The sequence below is a fragment of the Dromiciops gliroides genome, chromosome 2 (genome assembly GCF_019393635.1).
Source record: "Dromiciops gliroides isolate mDroGli1 chromosome 2, mDroGli1.pri, whole genome shotgun sequence".
Taxonomy (NCBI): Eukaryota; Metazoa; Chordata; class Mammalia; order Microbiotheria; family Microbiotheriidae; genus Dromiciops; species Dromiciops gliroides.
The window spans coordinates 340601448-340619491 of NC_057862.1; the positions used below are offsets into that span (position 1 = coordinate 340601448).

General features: G+C 39.7%; 1 protein-coding gene across 1 annotated transcript in view; it reads left to right on the top strand.

Moving 5' to 3' along the window:
- The window catches only part of TENM2 (teneurin transmembrane protein 2), a 1399253-nt gene that overhangs the window by 1214476 nt on the left and 166733 nt on the right, over positions 1 to 18044 (top strand). The window contains 1 exon segment of the mRNA XM_043982744.1: positions 10320 to 10525. Within this exon segment, the coding sequence (XP_043838679.1) occupies positions 10320 to 10525 (206 nt within the window).

The window sequence follows — 18044 nt, forward strand, 5'->3', positions numbered from 1 at the left end:
TTTGTGGTGATGTGATCTTTTTAATTATGGAGACTTTCACTTAAAATATTCTCATGAAAAAATACACTAAATAATTTGAAATAATTTCCAAAAAACACCCTTGGCGGGTGATAGTTGTGCCTTAGTCATTTTTTTGCTTTCTAAAGACTAAAATAAAATCTGAAATTGGAAAGCTTGTATAAACAAAAGTTGAGAACTATCTTTACATGCAACGGGAAAAAAAATAAATAAAATACTTTATTTTTTAAAAAATAAAAAATAAAGACTAAAATAACCAGATACAAAGGCTTTTCCCAAGCATTTATTTGAGGAGGTCAGCAGGGAGTTGGGGCATCCACTTCAAAAGGTCTTGTGTTGCTAAACAAGCCCAACCCATTCTTCATCCCACTCTAGCTTGGGCTCCATCAATGCCAGCCTGTCTGTTTTAAGCCCCCTACTTTCTCGGTTTATAACTCAGCTGTAAACATTTATTTGTGCCTGGAGCACATTTCTTTCCTACCCTTTGAAAAAAATCAGAATTTCCAGATGGTATGCAAGTTGGAAGGAAAAAATGGCAAAGACTGTTATTCTGTTTAGAAACATGTTTTTCTACACTTGCCCTTTCAGCAAAAACTTCATAATGATTTTTACTAGTTTGGCATAGTGTACAGAATTAGGAGCCAGATTAGCAGGGTGGTTTGTCATGGCTCCTCTGGATCCTTCCTAAAAGCAAGCCTCCAAATGAACACGGGGCAGGATCTCAGAACAATTACACCCTTTACCACAGGGCCTTTCTTTTGGAGCCAGAATCCCAGAAAGAGCTAGAGGTCTCTGCCCTAAGACCACTGTCACATAGCACACATCATGACCTCTTTGAGTTAGGTAGTTTAGTGGTCTGCAGAGTCAAGGCAAACTCCTTCTCACCTCCTCAGTTTCAATGAAATATTGTTCTTTTACCATTCGTAGTCAAGGAAATCATAAGAGAAATGCTGTGGTGAATCTCAGGTTTCATATTGCACCCTTAGGGACCATTTTTTTTAGTTACAAAGGTCTCCTATATGGTGAGCATCACTGCACTTTGTTGTTGTTTAATTTAGGGGGACTGGCCTGTGATAAGTGAGAAATTCCCTCTTTTAATGCCAAATGGCACTTGCTCTGTAATTTATAATCTTAGAGAGTTTTCTAGGCCCACTGAGTTCAGTGACTTGCTCAGTGTTACAGCCAATATTGGTCATCAGCAAGATTTGAGCACCTGTCTTCCTTACAATGAAGGCAGCTCTCAATCCATTATGCCATGCTGCCTATCTCAGATGTTGGTGTTATCAATGTTATTAGTTCTGTTTCCCTATTAATACTTAGCTGAGCCCCAGGGTGTTTTTGTCCTCCTCCTTCTCTTTTCCTCCCAGTGGAGGTTGGATGGCAGGTGTGAAGATCTTGACTACACAAAGTCTCATCTCTGATTCAGCTTAGATCCTCTGAATGAATAAAACCAGCACTCTCTGGGCCATGAGAAGTGTAAATGTTTGTTCATAATTCATAAGCAGAAGAGTTTACCATTTTGCCCAGGGGCACAAAGTGGGATTTTTTTTCTTAAAAGGGGTCAGAGACTAAATTCAGTCACTAATTGGAAAATCAGAAAGCGGGTGAGAGCTGATCACCCTTCATACATAATTTGACTGCCAACACAAGAGAATAATAATGATCACAGGGATGATAAAGTCCACTCATCAAGTTCTAGGTGACCAATTGAGTCATGAGGCTTTAATGAGAATTCTGTTGGAAGTCAATGGTGATTTGGAAACCTGGGTCCTATGTTGCTTCTGCTGTCTTTATGTAAGCTGGGTCCGTGGGCAGTGAAGCACTGGACCTCTAGAAGGTCTGTGCAGACATCTCCTAGTTAAACTGAACTCATAGATGGCTGTCCTGATTTCCAAATAAATGGAAATGAGGTGTAATGACTGAAGCAATATTCTGAATTCAACTTTATTTGCAGTAGATAAAAATATGTGAGGTGGAATAATCTGTGTAGCAGATTTATGCTGAAGAGCCCTCTGAGTTCTGTTAAGTTAAAAAAGTATTAATATAAGGCTTCATTTTATGTCATGAATATGGCTCCCTTTCCTTATCACTTGTTTGGGAGATAATTTCACTGTTTCTGTAAATGAATTATGGCAACATTTTCTGAAATGATTAGTTCCTAATGTGGATATGGAAGGCTGTCATTTTTCTCATCATCAGTCTTACTTAACTGGTTGAAGTTTTAGGTACATGTTTCTGAAATGGGCAATATCTCCAAATTTACATGAGCAATCTTCCGTGGAGTTATAGAGTTGGACTACCCTGGAAAATTGATCATTAGTGTTGCCTTTAAAAAACCTGCAGATCTAATCTTCAAGCCAATGATGAACCATCCAGAACCATCATTTCTTAAGCATCTTCTTTTAAGAGTGAAGTGATTATCGTCTTCTAAATGTTCTCTGAATTGTTTCTAGTTATCATAACAAGACAGAAGAAAGTAGATTGTATAGTATCTAGAGAGTCCTGAGCAATGAGACCTGGGGACTGTGAGTTAAATTCAGTCCTGCTGACTAGTATACTGTCCTCTGTTATTGAAGTCAGTTAAATAGAAACTTCAGTCCAAAAAATGCCAAATCTATTTTCAACTACACTAACTCTTATATGGGACAGCTAGGTGGCACAGTGCCTAGCCCAAAATCAGGAAGACTGATCTTCCTGAGTTCAAATCTGACCTTTTACATTTACTAGCTGTGTAACCCTAGGCAAGTCATTAAACTCTGTTGTCTTCAGTTACCTCATCTATAAAATGAGTTGGAGAAGGAAATGGAAAATCACAAATCTTTGCCAAAAAATAAAAAATAAAAACCCAACCAAATGGGTTCATGAAGAGTCAGTCACGACGTAACAGCAAATTCTAATATACTGAATTTATTTCATAGAAAATATGTTTTGACCCATCACTAAAAAGGAAAAACCACAACCTTTTCTAATTGTCTCATTTATACATTCATGCACACACTTATACCCATATGCTCAAAGATGATGCTTACTAACCCATCTTGGAGAGTCACAGGATTATAGAAAAAAGGAGACTTGAAACACTTGGTTCAACCTTCTCATTTTACTGATGATGAAACTGAGGTCCAGAAATGCTTTGTTTGTTTTACACAATTAGTTGTGGAAGAAGCAGGAATTCTATCAAAGAGTTTGTGAGTTTAAAGTCGGGATATTTCCTTTTTTACCTTTGTATCATTAACTGCTAGCACAGTACCTGACACAAAATAGTCACTTAATAAAATTTCGGTTGCTTGATTGACCTCAGCAAAATTTCTAATCAAACCCTTATTCAGGGAAAAAAACAATTCCCAATATCAAGCAGCAAGTGTTTATTAAGTACCTGCTATGAACCAGGCACTGTGATAGTCAATTGTCAATAAACATTTATTAAGCACTTACTGTGTGCCAGACACTCTGCTAAGTACTGGGTAGGCTTCACAGACACAAATAAAATAAAATAATTTCTACTTTCAGGGAGCACATGTATCATTGGGCAAAGTAATACCCATATAAAAGTACTAAATAAATACAAAGTGGTTGGTGAGAAAGAGCCCGAGAAGTGGGAGGATCAGGAAAAGATTAAAGTAAAATGTAGGACTTGAGTTGTATCTTTTTTTTTTTTTTTTTGCGGGGCAATGGGGGTTAAGTGACTTGCCCAGGGTCACACAGCTAGTAAGTGTCAAGTGTCTGAGGCCGGATTTGAACTCAGGTACTCCTGAATCCAGGGCCAGTGCTTTATCCACTGCACCACCTAGCCGCCCCCTTGAGTTGTATCTTAAAGGAAGTGAGGGATTATGTGAAGCAGAGGTGAGGATGCTGTGCATTCCAAGTATGAATGCCATGTTTAGGCGACAGAGAGGCCACTTGAGCTGGCCAGTAAGGGAAGAGCTACTTAATGAAGCTGGAAAGATAAGTTGGGATAGGCTATGAAGGACTTTACAACCCAGAGTAGTTTAGATTTTCTCTCAGTGGCAGTAAGTGGCCACCTATTTATTAAGAGAATGCTATAGTCATATCTGAACTGAAGGAAACAACTTTGCCATCCAGATATAGTACAGACTCCAGGCAGGGAGACCACCTAGGAGGCTCTTGCAGGTGTGTAGGTAACAGGGAATGAGGACCTGAATGTTAAGGTTCCAGCTTTGTGAGACAAGAGAAAGAGATGGATATAAGACATTTTTGCAGAGGTACAAATGGCAAGATTGAACAACTACTTAGCTATGTGGGCAGGGAGAGAATGAGGCATCATGGATGATTCTGAGCTTACTGATCCGGGAGACTAGTGGTGTTTTCAAAAGAAACGTGGGTTTTGGAGGAAAAGACAATGAGTTCTGTTTTAGATATGTTGAATTGAAGGTCTCAGGGTCATCCAGTTTGATATGTTCAGTAAGAGAAATGGTGATGTAGAACTGGAATTCAAGAAAGGGATGGGCACTGCCACATACACATACAAAAGTGGTTCTATACCCTGTGCTTCAAGAACTCCATTAGAGTAAGACCACAGCCCTCCAAGGCAGCCTGTTCCACTTGAGGATAGGTCTAATTGTTAGGATCCAAGCTTCAATTCGCCTCTTTGCATCTTTAACTCATTTCTTCTCATTCAACCTTTTGGGGCCAAACAGAACAGGCATAATTTCTCTTCTGCATGAAAAGTCCTGGAAGACATCCAGTACATCCCTCCCTCAGCCCTTTCTTCTCCAACTTAAATGTACCCAGCTCCTTCAAACACATGATTTCATCATTCTTCACAATATCCCTCTATAAGTCTATTTGTTGTTATGTGGTGAAATAGATAAATCACTGGACCTACATTCAGGAAGACCTGAGTTCAAATCCAACCTCAGACACTTAGTTGTGTGATCCTGGGTGAGGTATTTGCCTTCTCTGTGCCTCAGTTTCCTCAGCTGAAAAATGGGGACAATAATAGTACCTACCTTGAAGAGTTATCCCAGAGGATAAAATGAGATAATTCATAAATATTAAAGCACTATATAAGTGCTAGCATTATTATCATTAACATTAACATTATCATCATCATTATTACTCCTCCCATGCACCATCTGCTGTCTCCATACCTTTACACTGACTGCCCCCTATACCACTAATATTCTATTCTTTTATCTCCACACTTCTTAATTTCCATAACTTTTTTCAAGCCCCAGCTTCAATTCCACTGTCTGCAGGAGGACCTTCCAAGTTTCCATAGTTCTCCGTGCCTTCCTCTCTAAAATGACTTTCCAGTAACTCGGTATATATCTTGCATGTTTCATATCATCATCTCCCCCACTGGAATGTGAACTTCTCACTGCCCAGGACTGGGTTTTGCCTGTCTTTGTGTATGTTTGCATCCCTCTAGCTTAGCACAGTGTGGGTACCTAATAATTCCTTTCTGATTGGTTGGTTGATTATAACTAGGGAAACTAAAACATAAGTGCCTCAGTGACCTAGGAAAGTCCTCTAACTGAGAGGGAGCATAGCAGAGTAGATAACAGTTCTGGAAGTGTAGTCAGAAAGATCTCATTTCAAATGCTGCCTGAAATACTACAACTATCATAACTATTTGGAACATCAGTTTATTCATCTGATAAAATGAGTTTAATTCCTGTAGTATTTAACTCTCAAATTTGTCATGAGGATTAATGTGATAATGTGCATAAAGGGCTTTGAAAATGTTAAAGTACTATGTAAATGACACTTTTTTTCTTGTTATCATTATTTTAAAAAAAGGTAATATGGGGGCAGCTAGGTGGCACAGTGGATAAAGCACCGGCCCTGAATTCAGGAGGACCTGAGTTCAAATTTGGCCTCAGACACTTGACACTTACTAGCTGTGTGACCCTGGGCAAGTTACTTAACCATCCTTGCCCCACCAGAAAAAAAAAAAAAGGTAATATGATATTGTGGATAGGAAGCAGGACTTAGAATCAAGAAGACCTGAATTCAAATCCCATCACCTGACATATATAGGTTGTGTGACCCTGGCCAAGTCATTTAACTGGGAAGACTTGAATTCAGATCCAGCCTCAGACACTAGCTGTGTGACCCTAGGCAAGTCACTTGTCCCCTGTTTGTCACAGTTTTCTCATAGGTAAAATGAAGATAATAATAGCACCTTTCTTCCTGGGTTGTGTTGAGGATTAAATGATATAATAATTGCAAAGCACTTAGTACAATGTCTATCACCTAGTAAGTGCTATTAAATGTTAGTAGTTATTGTTACTTAACCTCCTGGTCTCCCAAGCAACTAATTTAGAGAACAATTGCTTATCTTCACTGGAAGAAGGAGTTTTCTCTAGAGGAATTCCCTGCACCAAACAACAAATAGAAGAAAAAGGGAAATAAACAGGACTATGATAATCTCAAACCTTTATATTGTAAACTTCTTGAGAATAGGGACAGTCATGGCACTTTTTACATCCCCAACACTTAGCACAGTACCTGGCACATAGTAGATATTTAATAAATGTTGATTGATTAAGTGAAACATGCTTACTTTTTAGACAGTAAATTCTACTCTCCAAGTTGTTTGGGGCACTGAGAATTTCAATGACCTGGCCAGGTCACACAGATGTTTCTAGGTTAATGTCATGTTTATATCTTTCTCCCTAGATCTGGATCAACATCAAACATATATAAATATCCCAGAGAAACTTAGTAAGAAATAGCTATATTAGGTAGAAAGGGACCTGATCAGAGTTAAAAAGAAATCTGTGCGTCTCTGTGAAGCAGATGTGGTTATTGAAAAGGTAAAGATTTCTACCCTGGTAGTGGCAGATTATTTCCTGGGGTTACTTTTCCAAAGATGAAGTAAATTAAAATAGGATGGGATAACATTACTGTCTAAAAAGTAAGCAATGTTTTGACACTGGGGATTCATCTGATTTTTTTCCTAAGCAACAGCTCCTAGGGAGGTTGGCTTTTTCTCTCACAGCCCACAGCACCGGCATTTGGCTTGACATTATCATAATCCAGTATATTTCTCTTGTAGCTCAACTTGTTTGATCTCATTTTCTTCCTTCTCTCTCTCTTTTTTTTAACATCCTGGCATTAACATAGAAACACCTGAAAGCCCATCAGAAATGAGGGGAAAGCCCATTTTTATGAAATGTGAAGATGAAACACTTTTCAATCAATAAGTATTCATGAAACACATGCTATGTGCCGGACACAGTGCTAGGTACCGAGATAAAAAGAGCTCTCGTCTCAAAGGGCATATATTCCTAGCTATAGAAGGGGCCAAACACAACAAATATAATGTTAATAAAGTTTTTTCCCCACATGGCTATGGGCGCCTCAAAGCCTGGAAGACCTTGGCTCAAGTCTCACTTCAAACATATTCTAATATCATCTCTCTGCCTAATTCCTTCTGTCCTTATTTGGGCCTTTTTGTGGGCTATGAGGGGGAAAAATGATCATCATTTCCCTTCTAAGTGCCTTTTATATACTTGAAGAAAGTAATCATGTCATTCATAGCCTTCTTTAGGCCCAAGGCTGACCCATTAATCCAGAGGTTCTTAATCAGTATGCTGCCCCGAAACCCCTTCTACAAATAATCCCCATTGCATACATTCATAATTGAAGGAAATGCTAAATTTCACTTAGAAGTTAGTGAAAATAAAGATATAATCTTTTCCTATCCAAGTTCACAAATTCTCTGAAATCTGCTGTGGACCCAAGCCTAAGAACACATATATTAACTGAATGTGTTGCTTCTCTTTGAAGATTATACAGCTTCCCATTCATCCAGTAGACATTTATCAAGTGCCTATTGTGGTCTTGTCCCTGAAGATTCAAAGAACAAAAATGACAAACCATCCTTCCCTTGAAGAAGTTTCTGTTCTACCTGGGGGCTATAACATGTAAACAGATAATGACACTCATTACTATTGGGGTTAGGGAAGACTTGCCAAGGAAGGTTGCACCTGAGCTGACCTTTAAAGGAACCTCATCTGTGAAATAAGAGGGTTCAATTCTGAGGTCCCTTCAAGCTTGGAAGAGACCTCAAGATCCTATGAACATAGAGGGGACAGCTCGGTGGCAGAGTAGATAGAGTACTGAACCTTGAATCAGGAAGAAAGAATTTAAATCTGGTCTCAGACACATAACAGTCTTGTGACCCTGGGTAAGTCATTTAACCACTCTGCACCTCAGTTTCCCCTTCTGTGAATTAAAGGTATTAATAGTACCTATCTCACAGCATTGCTGTGAGACTTAAATGAGATATTATTTGTAAAGTGCTTTACAGACCTTAAAACTCTATATAAATGCTAGCTATTATTGTTGTTGTTGTTGTTATTAATGGTAATAACAACAACATATGAATCTAAGAGGCAGAAGCAAGGAGGGAATGTAGGTGTGTAATCCAGGCAAGACACAAAAATAGAAGATGGAATATCAAAATCAAAAAGCAACAAGTAAGGAAGTTGATCAGGAAGATAGTATCTGAGAAGGGGAGTTATATGACATAATCCTAGGGAGGTAGCCTGATGTAAATATGTGCAAGGCTTAAACTGTCAAGCTCAGCATTTTGCATTTAATCCTGGAGACAATAGAGAACAACTGAGCATTTTTGAGCAGGGTAGTGACATATTCTAAGAAAATTACTTGGGGAGTTGCATGGAAGATGAATTGGAAAGGGAAGAGAAATCAGAAGTAGGGAGACCAATTAGGAAACTATTGCAAGTTATCTAGGCAGCCTGAACTAGATGGGTATCCAAATGAATGGAAGGCCTTAACAGAGAAATGGCCTTGTGGGTGAGTGGTGACCCAAACCGGACATAATTCTCTAATAGGAATCCACCTATTGCAGGATGTAGAGGGCACAATGCTAACTAAGTTGATCCTACTAAAATATTTTCCTTGTCACAAGCAATTTCTTTAATTGTTCAGTTTTTCAGTCATGCCGACCCCTCGTGATGCCATTTGGGAGTTTCTTGGCAAAGATATAGAGGTGGTTTGCCATTTCATTCCCAATTTCATTTTACAGATGAGGAAACTAAGGCAAACAGGGTTAAGTGATTTGCCCAGGGTCACACAGCTAGCAAATATCTGAGGCTGGATTTGAACTCAGAAAAAGGAATCCTTCTGAATCTGGGCCCAGCACTCTGTCCACTGTGCCACCTAACTGGCACTCACCTTTTCAGAATGGTTTGCATGTTCCCTAAAGAAGTCAGTAGAAAAGATTACTTATTGATACCTTTTCCAAGCACAGTCTTCCTAATGTAGACATCATACATGAATTTTTAGGTAGCTGGTTTTATCCCTATATTGAGACTGAGAATTACCTACAGGTCTCTATTTTTCCCTTAAAGTTCAAGTTCCAAAAGATGTCAGTCACTGAGAGTATATGGGTTATGTGGGTTTGGGGGGAGGAAGTGATATTTCTTTGCCACTAAGAAATCCTCTCCAAGATTATCTGTTTCTGGGACTCTTATCAGTAGCATTATGGGAAGGAATGGAGATCATGCAGAAGGGACCCCCTACTTGATGTTGAGTGGTGGCAGGTGGTTAGTGTTACAGAATTTTCCATACTAACCTTTGGTGTGATGGTGATTATGGTGGTGATGATGGTGTGGTGGTTATGATGGTAGTGATGTTGGTGGTGGTAGTGGTGGTGGTGACAACAACTAACATTTATATAGCACTTATTGTGTGGCAGTTGAGGATATCAGTGAGAAAGAACTTACTCATTCTTCTAGTTCTCTGTGCCCTCTTTCAGTGAAAGAGGAGTCTCAGCCCTGTGTCGAAAGCATTACATTTTTCATTGACGTGTTTTCTTTTTGCACATATTTTAGTTTGGTGGGGTTGTTATTTTATTTAGTGAAATGTCAAAGAGTATACTGGACTTGTTTTTGGTGTGTAAGAGGAATAATTACAGTCTAGAAGAATTAAATTCAATGCCACATTAATATTACCCCTTCTCTGCTGATAATTTTTACATCCCAGTCACATTCAGGGTGGCTGAAAGGCACACAAGCAGCTTTACATGTACTTATCTGACTCTCTGCTCTTATTATATTTGATCAGCAAAGAGCAATCACAGAATAAAAAAAGCAGTGTGCCAAGATTCTAGATGCCCTAGGGTATGAATTTATAGCTTTGTTATTTTAAAAAACCCTAAATGTTTTAAGCTTTGGTTTAAAAAGGAAAGTTTCCGTGAGTCTAATCTTGAGTATTAAAAAAAATGGCATGTAATTAAACAGAAATTCTGACCCAATTTATGCATTAAAAATGTTACTGACTTGATGTCTCTTCTTGTTTCCTAGGGCCCTGGACTCCAAAAAACAGCAGCATAGATAGTGGGGAAGCTGAGGTAGGACGTCGGGTCACCCAGGAAGTACCTCCAGGGGTGTTCTGGAGATCTCAGATTCATATCAGTCAGCCTCAGTTCTTAAAGTTCAACATTTCCCTCGGGAAGGATGCTCTTTTTGGCGTGTATATAAGAAGAGGACTTCCACCATCTCATGCCCAGGTATGAAAATGCTTGATAGGGATGAAAAAAAGTTAACATCCTTGTTAACAGAGTCAGCTCTTCTAAGCCTGTGGGTTATCCCTTGGGCTATCAGGTTAAGTCTTTCAAATGTCATATATATTCTGTTGCAGATTAAAATGTCGGAATGACATCAGGCAAAATTTAGCCCTTGCATTTCTGGATACTTCTCTTCTACTTGCTTTTTCCTAATTCTTTTATTGTTTTTGAGATCATTTCTATTGGAGATGGACTTCATCCAGAGTATTGGGGATGGGGGGCAGCTAGATGGTGCAGTGGTTAAAGCACTGGCCCTGAATTCAGGAGTACCTGAGTTCAAATCCGGCCTCAGACACTTGACACTTACTAGCTGTGTGACCCTGGGCAAGTCACTTAACCCCCATTGCCTGCAAAAAAAAAACAAAAAAGAACCCAGAGTATTGGGGATGAAGTTGATTAGATTGGGTTTATATGTCTCTTTCTTTTTCCTTTAATTCTATGTTGGTGGAGGAAGGGAAGGAAATTCTTCCAGTGGCTCTATCTCAGAGGCACATTAGCACCTACTGAACTATGCTTACAAGAAGAAATGTACTGAATCTAAGAAAAACAGATGGTGTTTCCTTTCCACGCTAACTCACAAAGCCAGTGGGCACAAAATAAAGAGGATTTAGAAAACACATTTAGAGAGGGGAAAACTACATCTCATCAACCCATCATGATCAAGTCAAAAGATTTCAAAACCTGCCAGAAAAGTGCACATTTAGTAACCTGTGTTAAAGAAAGCCAGGGCTTTGGAGACTAGAATGGTCAATACAAGGACAACATTTTATTTTCGAACAGATGGGAATGCATAGGTTTTATATTACCTTGAACAGCATTTGCTGTAGGCAGAGATAAATAAGGTGGAATCACTGAGTCTAACTCATTCCACATAATCTCATCTGCCCTATGGAGAAAGAGAGGCTAAGGAGAGAAGCACATCTATGAGACATCCCTTAGGCATGGGTACCTCATGGGATTGTTGTGAGGAGAACATTTTGTAAACTTCAAAGCTTGAATAAATGCAGTCGCTGCTTAGAAATGGTGGGGGAGTTGTTGGTTAGTTGGTTGGTTGGTTGGTCTGTCGGTTGATTGGTTTGTTAGGGGCCCTCTTCAATGCCATTCTATTTGGAAGAAGTTTCTTACACTTTTTGGTTCCAGTTATTTCACAGAAACACACTGGAGTATTTCCACTAGTGAAACAAATCTTGTACTGCTCAGGAAGGTGTAGCTATGCCTCTGGGGCCTTGTGGAAGGTTATAGGAAGGCCAGCACTGGGACTTCAATCTTTTATTCCTTCAAGCCTAGTAGATAAAAGGAGTTTGGGTAGAGAAGTCATTTTCTCCCCAGACTGTTATAGCTACAGGGTGATTCCTTGCTCAACATTCCCTCTGCTACCTTTCTGAGCTCTTTTGAAGAATCTTGACAACTACTTGGTCCTGAAAAGCTGATACTAAGTGCCTCAGTGGTTGGAAGTGCTGGGCCTGGAGTCAGACGACCTGAGTATGACTCCTGCCTCAGTTAACTACTGACTGTTTGACTCTCGGCAAGGCACTTAACCACTATCTACCTCAGTTTCCTAGACTGTAAAATGGGGATAATAATAGCACCTACTTCCCAGTGTTGTTTTGTGGATAAAATGAGATATTTGTAAAGCACTTAGCACATAACAAGCACATAGTAGGAGCTTTAATAAATGCTTGTATCCTTCTTGCATGCATGCATGCCTGCAGACAAGAATATAGCCCATTGGATGTCTGCCATACTTAGAGATATGTGGAATTGTGGCCAACCCAGTTTCTGAACAGTCCTTGACCTTTAGTATCTAGAGTCAGTGATAGTCTTTTCTCATTTTCTTGCTACCAGTCAATCCACAAGCATTTATTATATATCAATAGACACTATGCAAGGTGCTGAGGAAACAGACAAAAAAACTGAACCAGTCCTTGCCCTCAAAGAGCTTAAATTCTATGAGAGGAGATTATATAAACATATTTAAGTCTTTACAGAATGTATAGAAGAGAAATACAAGGTACCATGGGGAACATTATTCCAAGAATCATTCTCTAACAACTCTTTTCTAGGGACAGCCTCAAACATGTTTTAAGTGGAAATAGCCGCATATGCTAAAGCTGAACATGTACCATGCCTTCCACATAAGAACCTACTTAATAAATATTTGTTTCAGTGAATGCTAACGCTGGTTAGTGGTTGGGTTTGGCTGCCAATTTGAAATAGAGTATCTAAAATGATTAACTGGTATTATAGGTCGAGCACAGTGCCTGGTATATTGTGGATTCTTAATAAAGGCATGCAAAATAATAAATTTACTTTTGATTGATTGAAATCAGCCAAGCATTGGACTCTGATGCTCAAAAACATTTAAGATGTGCAGCATAAGGGATAATTTTGTAAAAAAAATAAACAAATAACTATGAAATCATGAATGAATAAAAGAATTAGCAAGTAAATAAATAAAAGACCTCCAACATTCATTCATTGCCCTACTACCAGTACTGCTACTGCTAATGATGATGATGATGATTATAACTAACATTTTACATAGCACTTCCTATTTGCCAGGCACTAGGGTAAGTGTATTACAATTATTCTCTCATTTGATCCTCCCAACAACCCTTCGAGGTAGATGTTTCATGTCCTACAGTAAAGAGTCCTTTGCAGGGATAGGGAAGTCATTCATGTCTGGAGCCATTATAGGATTTCTCATTGTGATTGGCATATTCTGTCAGAGTGTGTAAACACTTTAAGGATTGGCATTCTATCCAAGGTGACTCATTTAATGTAGCCGTGTGTGTGTGTGTGTGTGTGTGTGTGTGTGTGTGTGTGTGTGTGTGTGTTTGAGAGAGAAAGGGGGGAAGGGAGGGAAGGAAAGGAAGAGAAAGGGAAGGGAGAAGGGCGAGGGGAAGGAGAGAGAGAGAGAGAGAGAGAGAGAGAGAGAGAGAGAGAGAGAGAGAGAGAGAGAGAGAGAGAGAAAGCGAGAGAGAGAGAGAGAGAGAGAGAGAAAGCGAGAGAGAGAGAGAGAAAGCGAGAGAGAGAGAGAGAGAGAGAAAGCGAGAGAGAGAGAGAGAGAGAGAGAGAGAGAGAGAGAGAGAGAGAGCGAGCATGCTTCTTGTGGCTAGGTTGTATGAACTGGTTTGCTTAGACTATTTATTAAGTTTCCTTAAACAAGGATTCTCAGTTAGTGAAGTTTATTTTTCTTACCTTAAATATTGCACACTTCAAATGCTGGGATATAGAACATGAATGGTAGAATAATGAAAAGAACAAAGCCCTAGCAACCTAGGCATTTGCCACACATGTCATTAGGATCAGCATCCCTGGAACTTTCGTTTTAACACCTATTGAATACTCCTTTATAAAAGGACATTATTGGGGGCAGCTAGATGGCACAGTGGATAAAGCACCGTCCCTGGATTCAGGAAGACCTGAATTCAAATGCAGCCTCAGACACTTGACACTTACTAGCTGTGTGACCCTGAGCAAGTCATTTAACCCTCATTGCCCCGCAAAAAAAAAGAAAAGAAAAGAAAAGAAGGAAGAAAAGAAAAAAGAAAAAGAAAGGAAAAAAAATTAAAAGAACATTATTTTTGTTCATCAAGCAAACTAAAGGAACTGTAACTTAGCTAAACTTATTTTGTTAAATTAACAGCTAAACTTTATTTTAAAAACACAAACTGGGCAGCTAGGTGGCGCAGTGGATTAAATTAGCACTGGCCTTGGATTCACGAGGATCTGAGTTGAAATCCAGCTTCAAACACTTGACACTTACCAGCTGTGTGACCCTGGGCAAGTCACTTAGCCCTCATTGCCCCACTAAATAAATGAATCAATCAATCAATAGTATTGGGGCAGCTAGGTGGCGCAGTAGATAAAGCACCAGCCCTGGATTCAGGAGGACCTGAGTTCAAATGTGACCCCAGACACTTGACACTTACTAGCTGTGTGACCCTGGGCAAGTCACTTAACCCCAATTGCCTCACAAAACAAAAACAAAAACAATCAACCTTTCTTTTACCTTAAAAAAAACATACAACCTTCTCAGCTTTATATTCTTGGGTAAAAAAGGGATCTTTCTAATTGGACCTTACTCCTATAGTGTTGCGCTATACTATAAAGCTAAGGCAATGAAAAGTGGTGGTCAAAGTGATGTTCATTTAAAAAAAAAATTTAATTTTTTTTCTTCAGGGCAATGAGGGTTAAGTGACTTGCCCAGGGTCACACAGCTAGTAAGTGTCAAGTGTCTAAGGCCAGATTTGAATTCAGGTCCTCCTGAATCCAGGGCTGATGTGTTATCTACTGCGCCACCTAGCTGCCCCCCAAAATTTTTCATTTAACAGGGTTTTTCCCTGATGCCTGAGCCATAGGAAAAAAAGTGACCAGAGATGTCCTGACAGTGAGAGATGTTCCTGGGGGTGAGAAGGAGGAGGAAAAAAAAGCCCACAAACTGTGAAAGCAACTAGGATCTTCCAAGAAGAAGCTTCCTTGTGACAGAGTAAACAGCAGCAATGGAGAGAGTCCAGAAGAGGGTCATAGTGGGACCCTGGACAGCTGGGAGACCAAATCACTATGCTCATCTCCTTCTTCCTCCAACACCAGAACCTTATAGAAATAGATGAAGGAGATTAAGTGGAAAGTGGAAAAAAGAAAGCAGGGCAGTGATATCTGTGGCAACTGGGAAGTCCCAAGAAACTGGAAAAGCTGCTTCTGATCCCAACAAGTTTCAAATCCTGGGATTCTTCCCTACTGTCTTTTGACAGAGCTCCTGGAGCATTAGTCTATGCTGGGTCACATCTAACCCATACTGTACACATGCCTATGACTGAAATGGAGACTTGGGCTATAATTCTGATTGTGTCTCTGCCTCATTTTGTGATATATAGAGCAAGTCACTCTTTCTAAGTCTCAATTTTCACTAGGCAATCCTTGATGTACCTCTCTGCTCAAATATTTTCTGGTTCTAAGGCCCAAATTTAGCAACCATGTTTTCATTAATGTGCACCTCATCAGGGCCTTCAGAATACTAACTGTCCTTACCTTAGCCAAGCACCTACAAGATAATGTAAAATGGCATGGTATTCTCTCAATTACATTTAGATAAAAATCATCACTATCAAAAGATGAACCTCTGGGGGCAGCTAGATGGTACAGTGGTTAAAGCACTGGCCCTGGATTCAGGAGTACCTGAGTTCAAATCTGCCCTCAGACACTTAACATTTACTAGCTGTGTGACCCTGGGCAAGTCACTTAACCCTCATTGCTCTGCAAAAAAAAAAAAAAAAAAAAAGATGAACCTCTTTAAGACATCTGATATGAGCCAATCATTTATTGAACAACCAACTATTTATTAGGTTTAAAATACTATCCTAGAAAGATGCTTAAGGTATGATCCCTACCCTCACAGAGTTTGTACTCTATTAGCTGGAATTTGCCATGTACATTATACCAAAACAATCTATTAGCTATAATGCTGAAAGTAGACCGTGTAAGAACATGTGAAAGGTATAAGGTAAGGCCTAGGAAGCAAAATTCATTTCCACCTAGGGGTTCTTGGGGGAAGGCTTCATGAAAGAGGAATGGGCAGGATCATAGAATCCTATATTCAGAGCTAGAAAGAACATCAATAATTCCTTCATTTTACAGATGAGGAAAGGTTAAGTGACTTACAGGTCACATAGATTGTAAGATTCAAACCCATGCTCCCTGTCTCCAAATCTAGTGTTCTTTCTAGTGTTAAGTTACCTAGGAGCAGCTAGCTGGCGAAGTGGATAGAGCCCTGGCCCTGGAGTCAGGAGGACCTGAGTTCAAATCTCACCTCAGACACTAGCTAGGTGACCCTGAACTAGTCATTTAACCCCAACTGCCTTTTTTAAAAAAGCCGGGGCTATCTCCAATCATCTTGCTATATATCTCACCACTGGACCCAGATGGCTCTGGAGGACAGAGTGAGGCCAGTGACCTTGCACAGCCCTCCCTCACTTAAATCCAACTCATTTCAAGTCACAATATGACCCTGATATCATGGTCCTCTTCGAGCATGAAGGACAAGCAACAACAAGAAGTAGGGCCTACCTAACCAGCCCCTTGATTCCTGAATTAATTAAGGGTAGCCTAGTGCTTGATGTTTCTAAGTGAATCACACATCTCTCAAAGATTCTCAGCCAGGTTCAAGTAACAGAACAATTCATATTAGGGGGAACAATATGACCTGTCTATTATGCTGGGCATCAATGGAAAACTCATAAGCTGTTACTGTTAAGTTAAGAACTTGGGTGGTTAAAACAATGAGTGAGTTCACTTGACAATTCATCACTGATTACTACTGATATGTCAAGCTGGGTAAAATCCTTTGTGAGAACAAGTCAATAATCAGCAAATTAGGTACATGATTAACCGGAGACAACAAGATGCAGTTACCGCCTGGGAACCCTGCTGGGACTTCACCTTCTCAGGATTACTGTTTAGCAAATATTAAAAAATGCCTGGTTTAGTCACTCAAGCTGATGTACCTGTGAGTTCTATACCTTCCAGAGGTAACCTTGCACTCTTTTCAGTGGGCATACATCTCAAAACAGGGAGAAGTGAGACAGCAATGTAAGTTTGAATGGCAGATGAAATAGGAAAAGAAACCTTCATTCCTGAGAGCTTTAAGCCAAGCTGTGCTTCTAGGTTGTAAAAAGGAAAATATTAAGGGACCACAAATTTTGTCATATTTATAATGGACAAGTAAAAAATATGGCATGTTAAGAATATATAGAATAAAGATACAGTGTACTGAGTGAACATTTTTATCTGTGCCCATCAGCGAATTTTCCCTGACTTTTTTTTAAAGTATAGACTACCATTAGTGATGTTAGCTTTCAATAGCCCTGGTTTATCTCTTTCCAACTCAAGGATTTATTTGAAAGTGGCATATCGGGGCAGCTAGGTGGCACAGTGAACAGAGCACCAGCCTGGATTCAGGAGGACCTGAGTTCAAATCTGGCCTCAGATCCTTGATACTTACTAGCTGTGTGACCCTGGGCAAGTCACTTAACCCCAATTGCCTCACCAAAAAAAAAAAGTGGTATATCTCTCTCCTAATTTCCTTTCTTCATCCCTCCTTTTTTCCCCTCCTTTCCCTTCTATGCCTGAGTAAGTAAATATGCTCATGTTTTCAATTCTAAGTGGAAATAATTTGAATTACCCAGCAACCTGGATGCTCATTTGATTCTTAAATATCCCTGATACTTTAGTGCCGGGCTGCTGCTGCTACCTCTGCCTTACTGGAGTCTGACTTGGGTAATTATCAAGTCAGAAACTACTCTCTCTCTCTCTCTCTCTCTCTCTCTCTCTCTCTCTCTCTCTCTCTTTCTCTCCCTCCCTCCCTTCCCCACCCTCCCCAAACCCTTTACACTTCAGTTTGGTGCTTAGCACCATGGGGTGGTGCCCTGCAAACTAAAATGGGAAGGGAATACATGTGTTT